This window comes from Ammodytes marinus (genome assembly GCF_949987685.1).
Source record: "Ammodytes marinus genome assembly, chromosome: 4".
Classification (NCBI taxonomy): domain Eukaryota; kingdom Metazoa; phylum Chordata; class Actinopteri; order Uranoscopiformes; family Ammodytidae; genus Ammodytes; species Ammodytes marinus.
This window is the reverse complement of record NC_137233.1, coordinates 15,879,556-15,897,765: the sequence shown is the minus strand read 5'-3', so window position 1 is coordinate 15,897,765 and position 18,210 is coordinate 15,879,556. Positions and strand designations below refer to the sequence as shown.

The following is an 18,210-nucleotide window of genomic DNA, read 5'->3' as shown; positions in this document are numbered from 1 at the left end:
CAGAGATCAGCAGGACCGGATGCTCAGTGACACAAGAGCTTCACTTCCGCTACAAGGGATTACCATGTCACTTTTGAAATTGTCTGCAAACAAACAGTCTTGCCTATCAATCAAATATATGAACACAATTGCCGTATGTCTTGATAAATACACAACCAAAGACTTTACTGGCCCATTTATGTCATCTTTATTGTAATATGTCTACTTAGATTTGTACATAAATACAGATAGGTAAAAAGCAATGGTCCAAACTGATAGGAAACCTGACTTCTGTTTTTTTTTCTTTTCTTATCAGGCTTTTGTTTTATCTGCATGTGATGGTTTTGTATTTGAACATGTGAGCCACATCCGGGAGGGGTTTGGTGATTGTGTTTGCATATGTGTGTACATATGTATGTGTCTGTGTATGTATATATACACACACACACACACACACACACACACACACACACATATAAGCAGATCCTTGTAGGTATTATTTCCACACGTCAAATAGGATTTACTCAAATGTACATACAAATAGAAAACTGATAAATCAATGGTTCTTTAAACCTTCTCCTTATTCACCCTTTCCACGTATGGCCTTTTGTCTGTCATCTCCGTGTCAGTGCTTGTTTAAAGACTATGTACACTCCTTAGTTACCATAGTTACCACCCTAAAAGAAAGAAACTTGACTATCTGGTTAACAGTGGGTGTGTCATTTAACATCCTGGTATGACGTAACACAAGGAGGTTGTATGGGGCATGGTTTTAGTAATCATCAGGTAGGGCGTTGGCAGATGAGATGACACTAAAGCGTGTTTCTGTACGTACACTTCTCCTTGTTGACAGGGAATACTTGAAGAGCATTTCAAAGGCCTCAGCTCTTCCCTTGAGGAACAAAAAAACTATCTGACTTATCGCGGATATGAGATGTCAAGGTAAGACTTCACTTTTATTTCAATTAAAAAAATGGACAGTTTTTATTGCAGGGATTCATCTGTATTGCTCTGCTCTTTGTGGTTTCACAGCTACTTTGACCCTTTCTGCTATCCTTATTGTCCTGGTAATAACATGGGGACTCTTCTTCAACGATGTTCTGACCGAGCCAAGAAGGGTTCTTGGTGAGCAGTTTTTCAACTTATTACATCTTAAATACCCAGCTCTTTACATGCAGTTACATTTGCCACATCGTTACTAACGCATTCTCCTTTGATTTATTTTAGAGCTAATTAACAGAAATCAAATCAAAACAGGTAAATTGAGTCCGGCACGAGTCATCTTTCTGACATTACATGAATTTGACATTAACCGTATGCATGGCATCTTCTAAGTGTGTCTCCAACGCTACTTTGCAGCTATGCCACCACCCAGGCCAAAGTGCAGCCTCTCCAGAGTCTGCCCAGCTGATCATTTTGCTTTTCATTTGATGAGCGGAGCAGCAAACATTGTCGGACCAAAGATCTGTTTCAATGGTGAAAAGTATGTGTTTCATTATGGCAATAACCTGAATTAACTAAGGATGAATATGGTGACCAAGTTAAACTCAAGCCTATTGGTATCTAATGTGCATTCTATACTTGATGTATTTTAATCTTGCCCCTGTAAAGATGATAATAATAATAATAATAATAATAATAATAATAATAATAATAATAATAATAATAATAATAATAATAATAATAATAATAATAATAATAATTGTAATAATAATAATAATAATAATAATAATAATAATAATAATAATAATAATAATACATTTTCTTTCTTCTTTTTTTAAGATATTTTTTGGCATGTTTATGCTTTTATTGATAGTGTAGAGACAGAGTTGAAATGGGGCCGAGAGGGGAGTGACATGCAGAGAACGACCGCGGACTGGAATCGAACCCGGGTCCGCTGCTGGCCGAGGCCCATGGGGGGGACGCCCTACCAACTGAGCTAAGGGCGCCCCCTATAATAATACATTTTATTTGTAATGCACTTTATATTACTAAAATCTCAAAGTGCTACAGAGAAGCAAAATAAATAAAATAAAAAACAAGTCAATGAGAATAAGAACATTTAAAACAATTAAAAGGGGGCTCAAAGACAGTTTAACTAAAGAAAAAAAGTGTTATAAGATGCGTTTTAAGGTTTCTTTTAAAAAGCACTTTGAATGGCCTTGTGTCTGAATGTTGCTATATAAATAAACTTGCCTTGCCTTGCCTCAACAGCATTATGAGCCATGTGTTGAATAATGTGGGACATGGAATGAACATTGTCCTGGTAAATGGTTAGTAACTTACTCTTTTTAAGAACTAGTGTACTGTACATTGTAGTATTTGTTAACTGTACTATTCAACCCATACAGTAAATAATGTATACAGGTAATGTTCTTAATTCAAAAGATTAATTCAATATGTTGATGTTAATTATTATACATTTCTTCGTTTTTTTCTTACATTTTAAGTTTTCTCCTATGTTTTCTTCAGGTGAAACTGGAGTGATAGAAAAATGTGGGTTTCTCAACATGTTAGGTGGAAGTAAGAGTTTTCTCTCTTTTTTTAAAACAAAAATATATCCTGTTTTAAATTTCAAAGTTTACTGAAACCTTCAAATGTTGATTTTGTCTTTCCTCCTTTTTTATATTGTTCAAAACCAAAGACCCTGAAGAAATTCTGTCGTACCTGAAGGGGATAACACCTGGAACAATTGTTCTGGTGGCCTCGTTCAATGACGTGACAACAAAGTAAGTCTAAATCTCAGTTTGAATGATTCAACAGCTGAAAAACGAATGCCATGCACACAACGCAAACCCTTCTCTCCTACTCTGTGGCAGAATGACAGATGACATGAGGGAGATATTTGTTGGATTGGGAAGCACTTTGATCAAGTCATTAAAACACAGAGACAGCTGGGTGTTTGCTGGGTTGGCAAACACCCAGCTGTGGAAGGAGCCTGTAAGGAGCCTGTTTGAGGAGGTGAGTGAGCCTTTTCAATGCAGTTGTGTTGTGTCATCTATTATAAAAAATATGTTGTGTTAAAAAAAAGCACGATAATTTATGGCAAAACACGTGTCTTCTTCTCTGTTCACCTGTCAGAAAGCTGTTAATGATGAGAACGTCAATCTTTATGAAGGATGGCCACACGTGGTGGAGGTGGGCGGCTGTTTACCAAGGACCCAAACTGATGAAAATAAACTTTAAAGGACCGACATGGAAAGCAGAGTTCTTTTTTTATTATCCTTTCCAGACCTCCCTGTTAAAAAAAATGTCTCTCCAAATCGTTTAACACTCTTTCTGAACTTCAAAACCTAATTTATTGGATGTGTTATTCTCTTATTATTATGTGTGTATGATTTTGTGTCACATTGTGTTACTGGAAGAGGGATCCCCCCTTCTCTTGCTTTCCCTCATATACTGATGGTGCAAAGTCAAAGGATAGAAAGAGTTGCATTGTGTACAGATTGTACATTTCTCTGACGCTAGTTTGTTATTTGTGATTCTGGGCTTTTTAAATTAAACTGACAGCACAGGACTAGTATACTTTAATATGTATTTATATTTGTCCCTCTGGGATAAATGAAGAATATTTGGATCATTTATCATCTAACTGTTAATGATGCCCAGGTGCATACGTTTTTATTATCTGCGATGCACCTCCCTTATCTTATATTCCTATTTTTCTATTTACTTTTAACAGAAGCAACTTTTTCTATCCTTCTCACAGCACTTTTATGTAAATAAGTAAATGCACCAACACAGCATTGTAAATATACTCCTACTTTGTACTGTATGTAATAAGGTCACAAAAGATGTGTGAGGGGCCTGACTGTTGAGAGTATGATGAATGAGTGAGGAATAAAGAAGAAAAGAAAGTGCTGAAACATGGATTTGGATTAATTATTTGAATTTTACAACAAAGCTTTCCTTTTTTACTAAAATATTGTGTTCATTCCATGTCTCTTATCCAAATGAAACTAGTGGCCTTTAGTGGAAATGCATTTCAAATACATCCTGAAATATGACAAGGAGCCTCGACCAGACACTGTTTCTTTATCAAGGGGTTACACACCAAAAAAGGCTGGAACTACCTAAAGGGTACATCTCCTTACGGTGTGTGTGTGTGTGTGTGTGTGCGCGCGCGCTGAAAATAATCCAGTGGTAATGCATTTATATATATATATACAGTCATATGAAAAAGTTTGGGAACCCCTCTCAGCCGGCATTATAATTGACTCTGCTTTCACAAAAAAAAAGATAAAAGTGGTTTGTCTTTAATTTACCAGGAACAGCTAAGTACTGGGATGTTTTCCAAACAAAGATTTTTTGAAAAGCAGTATTTGGTTGTATGAAATAAAATAAAATGTGAAAAACTGGCTGTGCAAAAATATGGGTACCCTTGTGGTTTTGTTGATTTTAATGCCTGTAACAGCATGTAAAACTGATGACTTTAAACGCAAAGTTGGTTGGATTATGTTGTTAAGCCTTGAACCTCATAGAATTGTCTGTTTAATCATGAGAAAATGTATTTTAGGTGCCTAAATGCAAGTTGCACTTCTCTTTGACTCTCTGCTGAAGTGAAACAGAATGGGATCATCAAAACAGCTCCCAAAAGATCTGAAAAACAAAGATTGTTCATTGTCATGGTTTAGGGGAAGGCTACAAGAAGCTTTCCCAAAGGTTTCAATTGTCAATTTCGACTGTAGGGAACGTTGTCAGGAAATGGAAGGACACAGGCATAGTGGCAGTTAAACCCAGGCATGGCAGACCAAGAAAAAAACAGGAGCGGCATAGGTGGAGGATTGTGAGAATGGTTGCACACAATCCATAGATCACCTCCAAAGACCTGCAAGAACATCTGGCTGCAGATTGTGTATCTGTACATCGTTCAACAATTCAGCGCAATTTGCACCAAAACATCTGCTTTTTATAAAGACCAAATAACTTAATTTTTGTCTCATCAGTCCAAAGCATTTTCTTCCAATATGAAGCTGGCTTGTCTAAATGAGCTTTTGCATACTCCATGCAACTGTATCTGTGGCGTGGGCGCAGAAAGGGCTTCCTTCTCATCACCCGGCCATACAGATGTTTTGGTGCAAATTGCACTGAATTGTAGAACCATGTACAGATACACAATCTGCAGCCAGATGTTCTTGCAGGTCTTTGGAGGTGATCTTTGGGTTGTGTGCAACCATTCTCACAATCCGCCGCATATGCCGCTCTTGTACTTTTCTTGGTCTGCTAGACCTGGGTTTAACTGCAACTGTGCCTGTGTCCTTCCATTCCCTGACAACGTTCCTTACAGTAGAAATTGACAATTGAAACCTTTGGGAAAGCTTCTTGTAGCCTTCCCCTAAACCATGACAATGAATAATCTTTGTTTTTAAGATCTTTTGGGAGCTGTTTTGATGATCCCATTCTGTCTCACTTCAGCAGAGAGTCAAAGAGAAGTGCAACTTGCATTTAGGCACCTAAAATACATTTTCTCATGATTAAACAGACAATTCTATGAGGTTCAAGGCTTAACAACATAATCCAACCAATTTTGCGTTTAAAGTCATCAGTTTTACATGCTGTTACAGGCATTAAAATCAACAAAACCACAAGGGTACCCATATTTTTGCACAGCCAGTTTTTCACATTTTATTTTATTTCATACAACCAAATACTGCTTTTCAAAAAGTCTTTGTATGGAAAACATCCCAGTACTTAGCTGTTCCTGGTAAATTAAAGACATACCACTTTTATCTTTTTTTTGTGAAAGCAGAGTCAATTATAATGCCGGCTGAGAGGGGTTCCCAAACTTTTTCATATGATTGTATATGTAATTTTATATACCATCTATGGGTAATGCACAACCTAGGCTCTGTAATCTGGCATGTTGCTAGCTACGATGGGTCCTCTTTGTTTACATAGGTAACCCTTTGTTTAGAGGGTTACCAGGAATTACTAGGAATGGCCTAGATGTATAAAGTAACTTTAAATAGATAAACTCAAGCTTGTAAGATTCTCCTTTAGTGCAACTCTTCAGTAAATGTACTTTCAATTACTGCTCTACATTAAATACTTTTCCAGCACGTTTGGCCTGTTCTCCAGGGTTTGCCCTCCATGTGGTTGCTCCTTTTAGAGAGCGAGAGAAGAGAGGTGGTGGGGTCAGGGAGAGAGAGAGAGAGAGAGAGAGAGAGAGAGGGAGAGAGTTACCTCCAGTTATTATTGAAACCCTGTCCACTGAGGGAGCCCAGGAGGTTCCTGTGAAGAGACCCAATCTGGACTCTTGCTGAGGTCATGGGAGTCGCCCATGGAAAGAAGGTAAGTCTGATGTTTGTTGGTTTTTATTCTTGATTAATTTTGGTCTTTCTCTGTGAGACACAACACATGGATCATTACTCAAGTGGCATTAAGATAATCCAGCAGAAGCATCCATGTGGCATAAACACTTTCCTTGGCATGCCTTGTGTGTTTGACGAGCTTTGGAGACAATTTAACAGTATCTTCTGCTCTTACTTGTGTCCTGTCTGATAAGTGATACAAACAGAATTAATTGTGTCTTCTCTTTATCACATTTAAGCTTTACACAGCTTTTCTGTGGTATGTTTGACTGTTAACCATTTATTTCCCAAAGACAGGCAGTGCTTGAACCAGGCACGATCCTTAATCCAGCAAAAAAGAAAGCTACATACCAACCCCGGAGAGCGGGCCTTGGTAGAGTGTTTATCCCGTCGTTAGATCCTGCTCGGAGCAAAGGGTATAGTCTGCAATGTTTGTCCCACATTAAAACATCCAAACAAAACAGAAACAGTCTGAATCCCAGTGGGAAATAATTCTGCTCAAACTCCAGAGAATGAGTTGGGCTATTCAGTGGCAATCAGATTGTGTTTTGTTTGATCCTGTCATTAATGAGGTGGCAGCCTTCCACCTCACCAATCAGGGCACTCGCTTCACTGGAGATGCGGAACTCAAGCTGATGCTTCATTTGCCTCAGCATCATAATGTGGCATTGTGTTGCTACAACTCCCTATGCCATGCATTGCATTGTTGGCCTGACCAGGATTTCTAACTAGGCTACTTGAGGGCTGTACAACAAATCAAACTCAACAGAGCCTGGCCCTCTTTGTCTTAGCTGGCTCAACAAAAAAACTAAACCCACGGTTAACTTCATTTGTTAACACCGGGGTTTCTGCTTCAGGCTATGTAGGGCTATGCGTTCCCATGAAAGGTGGCATTTGACACATCCTTAGACTCTCTGCTTCCACACAAAATGTTATATTTCTAGCCGCTAACTTTACTCAAAAGGAACAGATTATCAACTCTGAAAAATGTAAGAAGAAATCCCAGCTGAAAGAAAAAGTGTTTGCGGCAAATAAAGCGAGAGTGGGATGCCTTTAGAAAATGTAGCCTATTTTACCACGTGTAGGCTACCTAACATGACATTAAAATCGGTTGGGCAGATTTAAACACTCTAGCAAACTGATTTAAACACTATATAGGCCTATAAACTAGCCTAAGCTAACACTATATCCTTCTCAAGAATTTTTTACGTCTTTTGATTAAAGCGGCTACGAGTAACATTTAAATATCTTTTAAACAGCCTCATGTTTCCTCTGATAATCATAAATTACCTTTAACAGCAAACGAGACCATCAGTGCAAAGAAAGACGTTTTTATATAGTTTTTATTACTGCTTTTGGTCTGGTCGCACACCCAGTCCGATTTTCGGTTCGCTCGTGCATGCTCTATGGTCACATATCCGTATTGGTCGCAGATTTCAGTGTGGCGCTGCAACGCGATTTGAGAAGCCTATCCCTCCAGGTGAGGGAAGGCGAGCAGGAGCCTTGTTTGAGACAGTTATTTGTCGTCATAATGACTGATAACAGGGCTGAACCATCAAAGAAAAAAAAGAGAATGCAATGAAGAAAAGCTAAAAGGGAGAGTGATATAGCCGTGTATACAATTTCACGAGAGCGAAACTAGACTGCAGTGTTTACTCCTAAATGAATGAGCGGTTGGTACTAACACAAAGTTTGCTTTGCTTCACCATCATCAGATAACCATTATCTGAAATAGTCATTATTTACATCAACAACACAAACACATTACCTCATCGTGATCCATACTAACTGCCGTCTCTCGTTCATTCGCTTTCTGTGAGGACACGTAATCTTTCAGCTCCGTGAGAGAGAGTAGTTAGGTGACGCTGCTGCATCAACTCATTGCAATCAGGTGTGTGTAGCACTGACTGGCATTAGTTGATGCAGTGTCAAAACCACTCTCACGGAGCCGAAAAGAGTCCTCACACTTTCAACACACGGACATGCACTATATTGCGCCCTTCTCAGTTCACACTCGCATGCCTGGCACGAGCTAGAAAACAGCTTTGCGACAGCGGGCGTCGTAAAAATGCTTTTGTCCAAAGGGGACGCTAACGTGCCATGTTACTCGTAGTGGCTTTAAATACGCCTATTTTATGTGATGAATACCAATAAACTATTGTATTACAAAGTCTGTGCTGTCTGCTAATATTTCTGACACATGAGTTTACTATGCTGTGCAGGAGCTATTAATGTTAAAGCCACTACGAGTAACATGGCACGTTGGCGTCCCCTTTGGACAAAAGCGGTAGTATTTTTACGACGCCCGCTGTCGCAAAGCTGTTTTCTAGCTCGTGCCAGGCGTGCGAGTGTGAACTGAGAAGGGCGCAATATAGTGCATGTCCGTGTGTTGAAAGTGTGAGGACTCTTTTCGGCTCCGTGAGAGTGGTTTTGACACTGCATCAACTAATGCCAGTCAGTGCTACACACACCTGATTGCAATGAGTTGATGCAGCAGCGTCACCTAACTACTCTCTCTCACGGAGCTGAAAGATTACGTGTCCTCACAGAAAGCGAATGAACGAGAGACGGCAGTTAGTATGGATCACGATGAGGTAATGTGTTTGTGTTGTTGATGTAAATAATGACTATTTCAGATAATGGTTATCTGATGATGGTGAAGCAAAGCAAACTTTGTGTTAGTACCAACCGCTCATTCATTTAGGAGTAAACACTGCAGTCTAGTTTCGCTCTCGTGAAATTGTATACACGTTGCTTGGCAACGCCCTCGTCCTGCCCGTAGCCTATATCACTCTCCCTTTTAGCTTTTCTTCATTGCATTCTCTTTTTTTTCTTTGATGGTTCAGCCCCGTTATCAGTCATTATGACGACAAATAACTGTCTCAAACAAGGCTCCCGCTCCCCTTCCCTCACCTGGAGGGATAGGCTTCTCAAATCGCGTTGCAGAGCCACACTGAAATCTGCGACCAATACGGATATGTGACCATAGAGCATGCACGAGCGAACCGAAAATCGGACTGGGTGTGCGACCAGACCAAAAGCAGTAATAAAAACTATATAAAAACGTCTTTCTTTGCACTGATGGTCTCGTTTGCTGCTAAAGGTAATTTATGATTATCAGAGGAAACATGAGGCTGTTTAAAAGATATTTAAATGTTACTCGTAGCCGCTTTAACCTGCAGCGACATCCGAATGTAACACCTGTCACCTGCCAGTCAGGAATGAGTCACGAATACTGTAGGCCTTGTAAATCCTCATGACATGGGTACTGGGTGTGATCTATAGACTGAACATAATATACTGTATATACCAAGCCTATTAATAGCGCATAGTGAACTTTGGTTGTAACCTGTGATTTTATAAAAGCAAACACTACAAACAAGTTCAGTCGTTCAGTTAGAACAAGAACAACTTTTCAAATATCACTGCTGCTGCATAGGCCTACAGTAGGCCTATATTATATTGTCATCAAAAACTCAATACCTAATGCAAAAAGCCACGGCGTGATGTAGCGGTTCACTCTGCTGTTATTTTCCGTCTTCAGTTCATTAATGTACGGATCAACAATCATCAAGTTTATTGATTCAACAATTCCCTCAAAGTGAGAATCTGGTCCTATCAGGGCTGTACAGTGCGACAGTTTTGATCGCATTTGCTACTGAAATTGATCACGTGCGATGATGAATACGAACCCATTAGCACTCGTGCGACAGGTTGATAATGAGCAGATGCTGTCTCTTTGAAACACAGAGGAGAGATGCACAACACTGCTTAGAGGGCTCTACATTAACACTGCGGGTAAATGAGTCTTAGGCAAGTAAGTTATTGAGTCCACCCTCCACTTTGGCTGGTGAAAGATGTGTGCTCGGGACAGGGGTGGACTGGGACAAAAATTCAGCCCTGGCATTTTTGGCCATGGCAGCCCACCATGATTATTTATACGATATGTGGAGGCAGGGGCGTTGCTCCAAATTCTGGGCCCCTATACAGGAAGTCCTGATGGGCCCTCTGAGAGGCGGTCTTACAATACAAACATGTAAAAGCTATGTTTGTCTATAGTCCAAAACGTATGAGTGACTGGTCACTCTCTGAGCCAGATAACAACACAATGTTTCTATTGATGAATGACCAAATCATTACGCGTACTTGAACACAACCCCTGGTCTAATGACTCTTAATAATCATGCACACACACAGTGTTTCTCACAGGAATTTGGGAGACTGTGTCGTGGACCCTGGACCTTCTAGGGGGGTCCGGGGGAATGCTCCCCCGGAAGATTTTTTTTCAAATGTTAAAGTAAAATTCATCAATCTGGTGCACTTTGAAGAGAAAACTAAGGATAAATCAACTGTTTCCTATGTAAGCTATTTAGTAGGCTATTATTTGCTGGAATAATGTATAGACACAGATGACCAAAAAGCAGAAAGAAGAAATGTACATGTTTAAAAAATCCAGTCAGCTTCGGGAATTTTTTTCCTGTTTGTATTTTTTAATGGCCCAATATAGGCCCCTGATCTTCGTAGCCCCGAACAATGTTATTTAAAAAATAACATAAATGTACTGACGAATGAAAGGCCCATGAAATCTTTTTTTTCCCTAAATAACGTTTTTCTGGGCCTTCAAAGATCAGGGGCCTATATTGAGCCAGTAAAAAAAAAAAAAAAAAAAAAAATATAGGCTATATATATTTTTTTGGGTGCAGCCCCCCTCTGCCTTGGGCCCCCCAAGCCTGTCCGCAGTCCGACGGCCCTGAACGTAACTGACCATCGTCAGATGCTCATAATTACGGAGTAGAAGTTGAATGCATGATAATACAATTTAATGCAGCCTCTGAATGGGCGGCCCTCTGCTGTGTGTGTGATTGGGCCAGGCCCAGCCTAGAACCAATCATAATGAGTAATGGCCTGGGACAAAGTTTTATTTAACTTTCAGGTGAAGTTGACAGCCTGCACGCACAATTATATGTCCATGGCACTCCCGAGAGGGAAGGGCCCTCGGCCCGGCCAAGTCACACAGCCGAGGGTCCATAAAAAAAAAAAAAAAAAAAAAAAAAAAATGTTTTTTTTTTTTTTTTTTTTTTTTTTTTTAATAAATGGACCCGGCCCGGCCCAAAATGCCTGCCGGCCCACCGGGACGATGCCCGGTATGCCAGATGGCCAGTCCACCCCTGGCTCGGGATCTGTGCGGGTGCAGCGATTCTAGGTATAAAAACTTCACCAACGGCAATTACCGGAAGGAGACGGCACATTACCGCAGTTAAGTTAGCACGTGTACAAACAGAACATTTCCTGTGCGCCTTCACATTAAAAGCCTGTTATTAGGCAAACGTTAGTTGACTTTTATTTTGAAGCCGGTAAGAACAGGAAGTTAGCGCTTTTTTCTAGCTTGAAAGGCAACTCATTCAGCTGCAGAGAGCAGTCAACAGTAGCCTAGTCTATTTACAAAGTTTTAAATAAGCCACTGAAAAGCTACTCCCAACACATTCACAACAACCTATTTAATTTATCCTAAATTGTACCAATATGTATACTTATTTATTTAATAGGCTATGTTTAATGTTTTAAAGTTTGGTTTTAATTAACAGAAGGACATTATAATAATAATTCTGAATCAGCAAAAAATTGCAATTGGCAGGTTAGATTCTTTTTTCTAAATCGCAATCAGTGCACCCCTATTAATTTTTCTACAATTATTACTGCACCCACTAGGATATCATATTAATTGTGAATCTCAAATGAGACCAGGATGACATGCTCAAAGGTAATTAGAGCAAAATGCAAGGGTTAAGGTTATGCAAGTTTTCAATCATAGCCTACTTTGTGTGCTACCAAATTTATTTTTGTGCTACTGAATTTTTTTGCTTGCTAGCACCAGTGCTACCACCTGAAAAAATAAGCGTACAGCCCTGGGTCCTATATTGCCCACAATTTTCGTCCAGTTCATGGTTTTTCCAAAGGAGTTGATTAATAAAAGGGCAGCGCTATTTAGAGTACATTTTTTAATCTAAAAACACTGAACAAAACCTCTTTGGAGCAGGTTAGCCAAGCAGCCTTAATAACTATGGGGATTGCCAGGTCAATAGAGCTGCCTTTGTGACTCAACATACCTTGCCAAGAGGCCTACGTCAATTAATCTTGCCACATAGTAGGCTACAGTAGTGCTCTAATGGGTGTGTCACACCATTGTTCTTTATGTTACACACTTGCAGTTTTGAAAGATAGGACTATATCTTAAAGTTAAGTTGTTCATAACTATAGATATACAGTGTATATTATTCATGTATAAACACCATTCACTTTGTTTTCTGTTGACAGAGAGATCTCCAACATGCTCCAACAGGTAGAAGTGAGACCAAGCGTAACGGGTCTGGTGAGAATCTAAGACTATCCAAAGTGATATTGTTGCTTTTTGTACCAGCCTGTAAGTAGCCTATTGTCTTCTACCTGTACCAGTTCACTTTCAACAACAACAAAGAGCACTTCACACATTATATAATAATAATTTTCCTAATCATCATAATAATAAAAGTTATTAGATAAAATAAAAAAAATAAAAAAATGTAATGCTTCATTTACACTGCAGAGAGACAGTGATGAAATGAGGTAGAGAGGGGAAAGACATACAGAGAACCGACCCTGGGTCGGACACAAACCGGGTCTGCGGCAAGGCCTGAGCCTCCTGGGGGGACGCTCTAACCACTACACCACGAGCACCTCCCTAATAAAAGTAATTTTTTTATCATCTGTCCCTTGTAGTGGACATCGGGTCTTCCTTACCTAATGATGTAATATACACTGAATGAATTTTCGTTTGGATCTCCATAGAAATTTCCATAAACCTGATAATTTATTTACTGTCTTAAGAAGTCAGAAGGCCTCCAGTCATTGTGACTGTGGCCAGCATTGTCCTGCAAAGTTTTATCCTCCTCAACATGGTTCAAATGAGTAGTTTAATGCATTTTTTTCCTTTTCTAGGCACTGTTATAAATGTAACAGCCCTAGCCTAAACATTGCTTCTTAGATATAGTGGACAGTGGGTGCTGTCACTTTATCCCTGCTGAGACTCCTCGAAAAATGTATTTCCTATGATGAGATGGGAGAAAGTAAGCCCTTCTGTCCACTACAAGGGACAGAGAATAAAAGTTGAAAATTGAAAGGGTTAAATTACTGTACATTTCCTAATTCTTACTCAGTTGTAGTTAAGACTCTCATGTTGTATAAACAACTCCATTAACAACAGAAACATAATTTGACCGTAAAATGAGTATCTATGTTTTGTTTAAGACCTTCTGCTGTGGGGCAGACCAGTACTGACCTGTGCCATCCCTACATTACATTTTTATAATCCCTATCATAAACAAGCAGTGTATGGTGTTTGCCTCTTTTGATCTGTTTGTGTGACTTTGGGAAGCACTGGACTGGCAGGTTTGGAGACTTTTGGATGTCAGGCGTAGAAAACCGGTTTTATATTTGATTGACTAATCAGGGGAATTTGTATGACAAAGAAGTGCATATCTCACTACAAACAGACCTTTGTAGGCGGAGAATTGTATATGTATAGTTTCCCTGCAAAAGTCATGTTATTCATAAACGTCCAGGGGTTTTAATATAAGGCAGAGCCCTGTAGATACTTGCATGGAAGATAGTTGGTCTGGGTGTCCCTCCCTGTGTCAATACAATTGGCCTATTCTCATTTAATTGTGGCTTAGACACAAGCAAAACTATTGTAATACCAAGTACGCCATGTGAGTAAGATACCATCGAATGCAACCCCCCAAAAAAATAATAATGATCTTGAACATTTTAAATACCTTGGACAAAGCAGTTTTACAAAAGAATGTTAGCACAGGGTCCACTTATTGAAGAGTTTCTGGAGCTTTCAGGTGCATCTGGTTTGATTCTTTAGCAAATGACAGTTTGATTATAGTGTTCAAGGCGACGGTTCAGTAGTCGCCCTGTAACATAGACTAGCATTTCGATCATATCAAGGGTTTAATAATTAATTGATAGTTTGATTTTTCTGTCTTTTCTTAGTTTGTATGTATTGTCTGGTGTTGTTTGTTTGTTTGATTATTGTTACAAAAAAAACAAAATAAAAAGAATTATACAAAAAAAAAAAATTAATTGATAGGTTTTATATAGCGCTTTATTGCCTAGGCACTCAAACACGCTTTACAGGGTTCCTGGTTCAATTCGTTCACACACAGTCATACCGGTGGTGGTAAACTACGAGAGTAGCCACAGCTGCCCTGGGGCAGACTGACGGTTTGTGGAGGGTTGTCCAACCAGTGCCACTGGTTTTTCAAATTCTCTGATGTCAGACATGTCTTCTTTATCTTAACAGTAGCCTACATTCTTTCAGAAATAATAATGCCCCACCTATTGAACCCTGTTTTCAAGTTTTCAGTTCTCATAAAGTTCTCCTCTTGCAATTAGTTAAAGCAGTAACATTTAAATATCTTTTAAAAAGCCTCATGTTTCCTCTGATAATCATAAAATACCTTTAACAGCAAACGAGACCATCAGTGCAAATAAAGACGTTTTTATATAGTTTGTATTACTGCGTTTGGTCTGGTCGCACACCCAGTCCGATTTTCGGTTTGCGCATGCAGGCTCTATGGTCACATAGCCTATCCGTATTGGTCGCAGATTTCAGTGTAGCGCTGCAACGCGATTTGAGAAGCCTATCCAACCAGGTGAGGGAAGGGGAGCGGGAGCCTTGTTTGAGACAGTTATTTGTCGTCATAATGACTGATAACGGGGCTGAACCATCAAAGAAAAAAAAGAGAATGCAATGAAGAAAAGCTAAAAGGGAGAGTGATAGACGGGCGGGAGGAGGCGAGGGCGTTGCCAAGCAACGTGTATACAATTACACAGGAGCGAACTAGACTGCAGTGTTTACTCCTAAATGAATGAGCGGTACTAACACAAAGTTTACTTTGCTTCACCATCATCACTCAGATGACCATTATTCATCTGAAATAGTCATTATTTACAACAACATAAACACATTACCTCATTGTGATCCATACTAACTGCCGTCTCTCACTTTCTGTGAGGACACGTAATCTTTCAGCTCCGTGAGAGTAGTTAGGTGACACTGCATCAACTCATTGCAATCAGGTGTGTGTGGCACTGACCGGCATTAGTTGATGCAGAGTCACTAACCACTCTCACCGAGCCGAAAAGAGTCTACGCCCTCACGGCTTTCAACACACGGACATGCACTATATTGCGCCCCAATCAATTGAGACTGGCACTACCGGCACACGCTAGAAAACAGCTTTAAGACAACTGGCGTCGTAAAGATACTACCGCTTTTGTCCAAAGGGGCCGCCAACGGACAAAGTTACTCGTAGTGGCTTTAATGTTTCCCATAAACCTTAACAGCAATTCTAACTGTCAGTAAAAGCTGCACATGCTATATGTGAATACTTTAATAATATATAGGCCTATTTAATTATGAAATAGGCTATATAGTATATTGAAAAAAATAGTGTGGAACAATATAGCCTAATGCTTGCCCCTTTCGCCCCAGTAGTGCAGCAGACACACCAAATTGAAGAGCAAGACGGATACACCGAGCTTCAGGCTCCTCCACTACGGAGCGATGAGGAGGAGGAGAGCGGTGATCTCATCAGACCCCAGAAGCCTCTCAATCCTTTAATGGCCTCCAAGAGTCACCGGGACCTCCACAGAGAACTGCGGATGACCCACACGAGGTTGGACAGGACAGACACATGCGTAGTCGTAGACACTCACCGCACAATGACTAAGTCCCTCTGTGTTTCTGTCAAGGAGGGTGTCTCAGGAAGGCAAGAGCGAACTCCACAGGGCTTTAGAAAAGAGGAAATGGGAACAAAGGAAGAGGGCGAGCAGGGATCAGGAGGAGGCCAAGAGGAGCACATCACCACTTCGTCAAGAGCTGTTGAGGAGACGCCAGAGGCTAGAAAAGGTTTCGTCGTGGACATGCATTCCCTTTGTCACACTTTACACACAAACATCATGCCTGTCACATCTGATTCACAAATCCACATAGTGGCTGGCATCAAATGTAAAAAATCTATTCACAGGCCCGCCTCAACCTGCCATTAGGCCCTGGGGCTGAGAGGTTTCATAGGCCCCGTGAGTGGCGGTTTTACAATACAAATGTGTAATATTTATTTTGATTAATAACCAAATCAATTTAAGGTAATACAGTGTTTGTCACAGGAATTTGAGAGACTGCGATGGGGACTCAGGACCGTCTAGGGGGATCCGGGAGAATGCCCTCCCGGAAGAAAAATGTTAACCTTTTTAAGTAAAATGCATCAATCTTGTGCATTTTGAGAAGAAAACTAAGGCTCATCAGCTGTGTCCTATGTGAGCTATTCAGTACTATTTTCTGGAATAATTTGGAGACACAAAATTACCAAAAAGCAGAAAGAAAAAATGTACAGGTTTAAAAAATCTTTTCTATTATTGTCTATTTGTTATTCTTTTACTGGCTCAAAATAGGCTCCCGATCTTCGCAGCCACGAACAACGTTATTTAAAAAATAACAAAAATGTACTGGCGCATGACAGGCCCCTGATCTCTGTAAACCCCCCCCCCCCCCCCCCCCCCCCACACACACACACACACACACACACACACACACACACACACACACACACACACACACACACACACACACACACACACACACACTGACGAAGGTCAGGGGCCTGTAATGAGCCATTCAATTACTTATTTTTTTAAATAACATTGTTCGGGACCTTCAAAGATCAGGGGCCTATATTGAGCCAGTAAAAAAAAAAGAAAGAAAAAAAAATTGATAGGTCCCTAATCTTCGTAGCAGTAGGATCTACCTTTCTGGCACTAGGCTATAGATTATTGTCTCATGCAAAACGTTTCAGTATTTTTCCACAGAAGATTGACATCTTTGATTATACTGTATATTTGTGGAGCATGTACATATTCTGCAATAAGCCAGTGGAGGGCAGTGTAGACATTGTTTCAGACACTTCCGAAGTCCAGCCTGGGCTCCTATTAGAAAACCATTCATCTTTTATGCCTGTCTGAATGCCTTAATAACGTGTTCTAGTGATATGAACAGCAAATACATGAATGAATTGTGCATGAAAACTGTGGCTAATCATGAGAGCTCCAAATATTTTGCATGCTTTTATTTCTCCACAGCTGGAGAGAGACAGAGGACAACAGCGTGAGGGGCCTGAGTTCCTCCTGGTCAAAGAGAAACTGAGAAGAACTGCTGCAGCGTCGGATGCTGGGGAAAAAGAGGTGTGACAGTTATGTATGTGATTGTAAGTGCATGTGTTCTTCTTTCTTTTCTTTTTTTACATTACCATAATGGACTGTTGTTGGGAAAAGCAATTTAATATATGAAATCACTATTGGGGCTTAGGTGTTTCTTTTTTCTTTCTTTTTTTCTATAAAAGCCTGAATGATAAATAGATAAATCTGCTCAGCATTCATGATTCAAAACAATCAGACTTAAGGAGCAGTCAGTTCCAAAACTTTAACTTCAATAATTGAGAAATTAAGGTGTGCATGCATTGACCAACTAGTGATTCCACTTTAAATAACATCACTTACATAGTCTACATGGCTGGGTCTTTTTATTGCAGTTAAAAAACTGGACCCCTTATTTATTCTGTCGCCTATGATTTCTCACTATTTGTCTCCAACAATTTTGTATTTTGGAATGTTTTTTGTCATGTGTCTGCAATATGTTGTCAGTATAATACATTTGAATGTCATTGTGTGGCTGAAGGAGGGGGTTTAGTTTGTCCTGCACATGTTCTTGTTTCATTCAGCCATGTTCTGTCTTTTTTTTGTGTGTTGTTGGGAAGTGTAGTATCAGTAGACTCATCAAACATACAATATGCATACTGTCTGACAATGTGACAGATATTAC

General features: G+C 39.9%; 2 protein-coding genes across 2 annotated transcripts; both read left to right on the top strand.

Moving 5' to 3' along the window:
- The first annotated feature begins 779 nt into the window (after nt 1-779).
- On the top strand, nt 780-3,851 carry LOC307250010 (protein FAM3C-like). The gene is made up of 9 exons (XM_080026933.1): nt 780-921; nt 1,012-1,104; nt 1,207-1,236; nt 1,339-1,462; nt 2,194-2,252; nt 2,452-2,502; nt 2,624-2,708; nt 2,799-2,940; nt 3,061-3,851. Exons 1-9 carry the CDS (start codon nt 909-911, stop codon nt 3,163-3,165), a joined length of 702 nt encoding a protein of 233 aa, XP_079883059.1. The 5' UTR covers nt 780-908; the 3' UTR covers nt 3,166-3,851.
- A 2,306-nt stretch (nt 3,852-6,157) lies between these two features.
- LOC307249698 (actin-associated protein FAM107A) lies at nt 6,158-17,579 on the top strand (the record flags this gene model as incomplete). Its single annotated transcript, XM_080026548.1, has 5 exons — nt 6,158-6,270; nt 12,606-12,660; nt 15,829-16,012; nt 16,089-16,245; nt 17,472-17,579. The coding sequence occupies exons 1-5, from the start codon at nt 6,247-6,249 to the stop codon at nt 17,577-17,579; spliced, it is 528 nt and encodes a 175-aa protein (XP_079882674.1). The 5' UTR covers nt 6,158-6,246.
- Nucleotides 17,580-18,210: the final 631 nt, after the last annotated feature.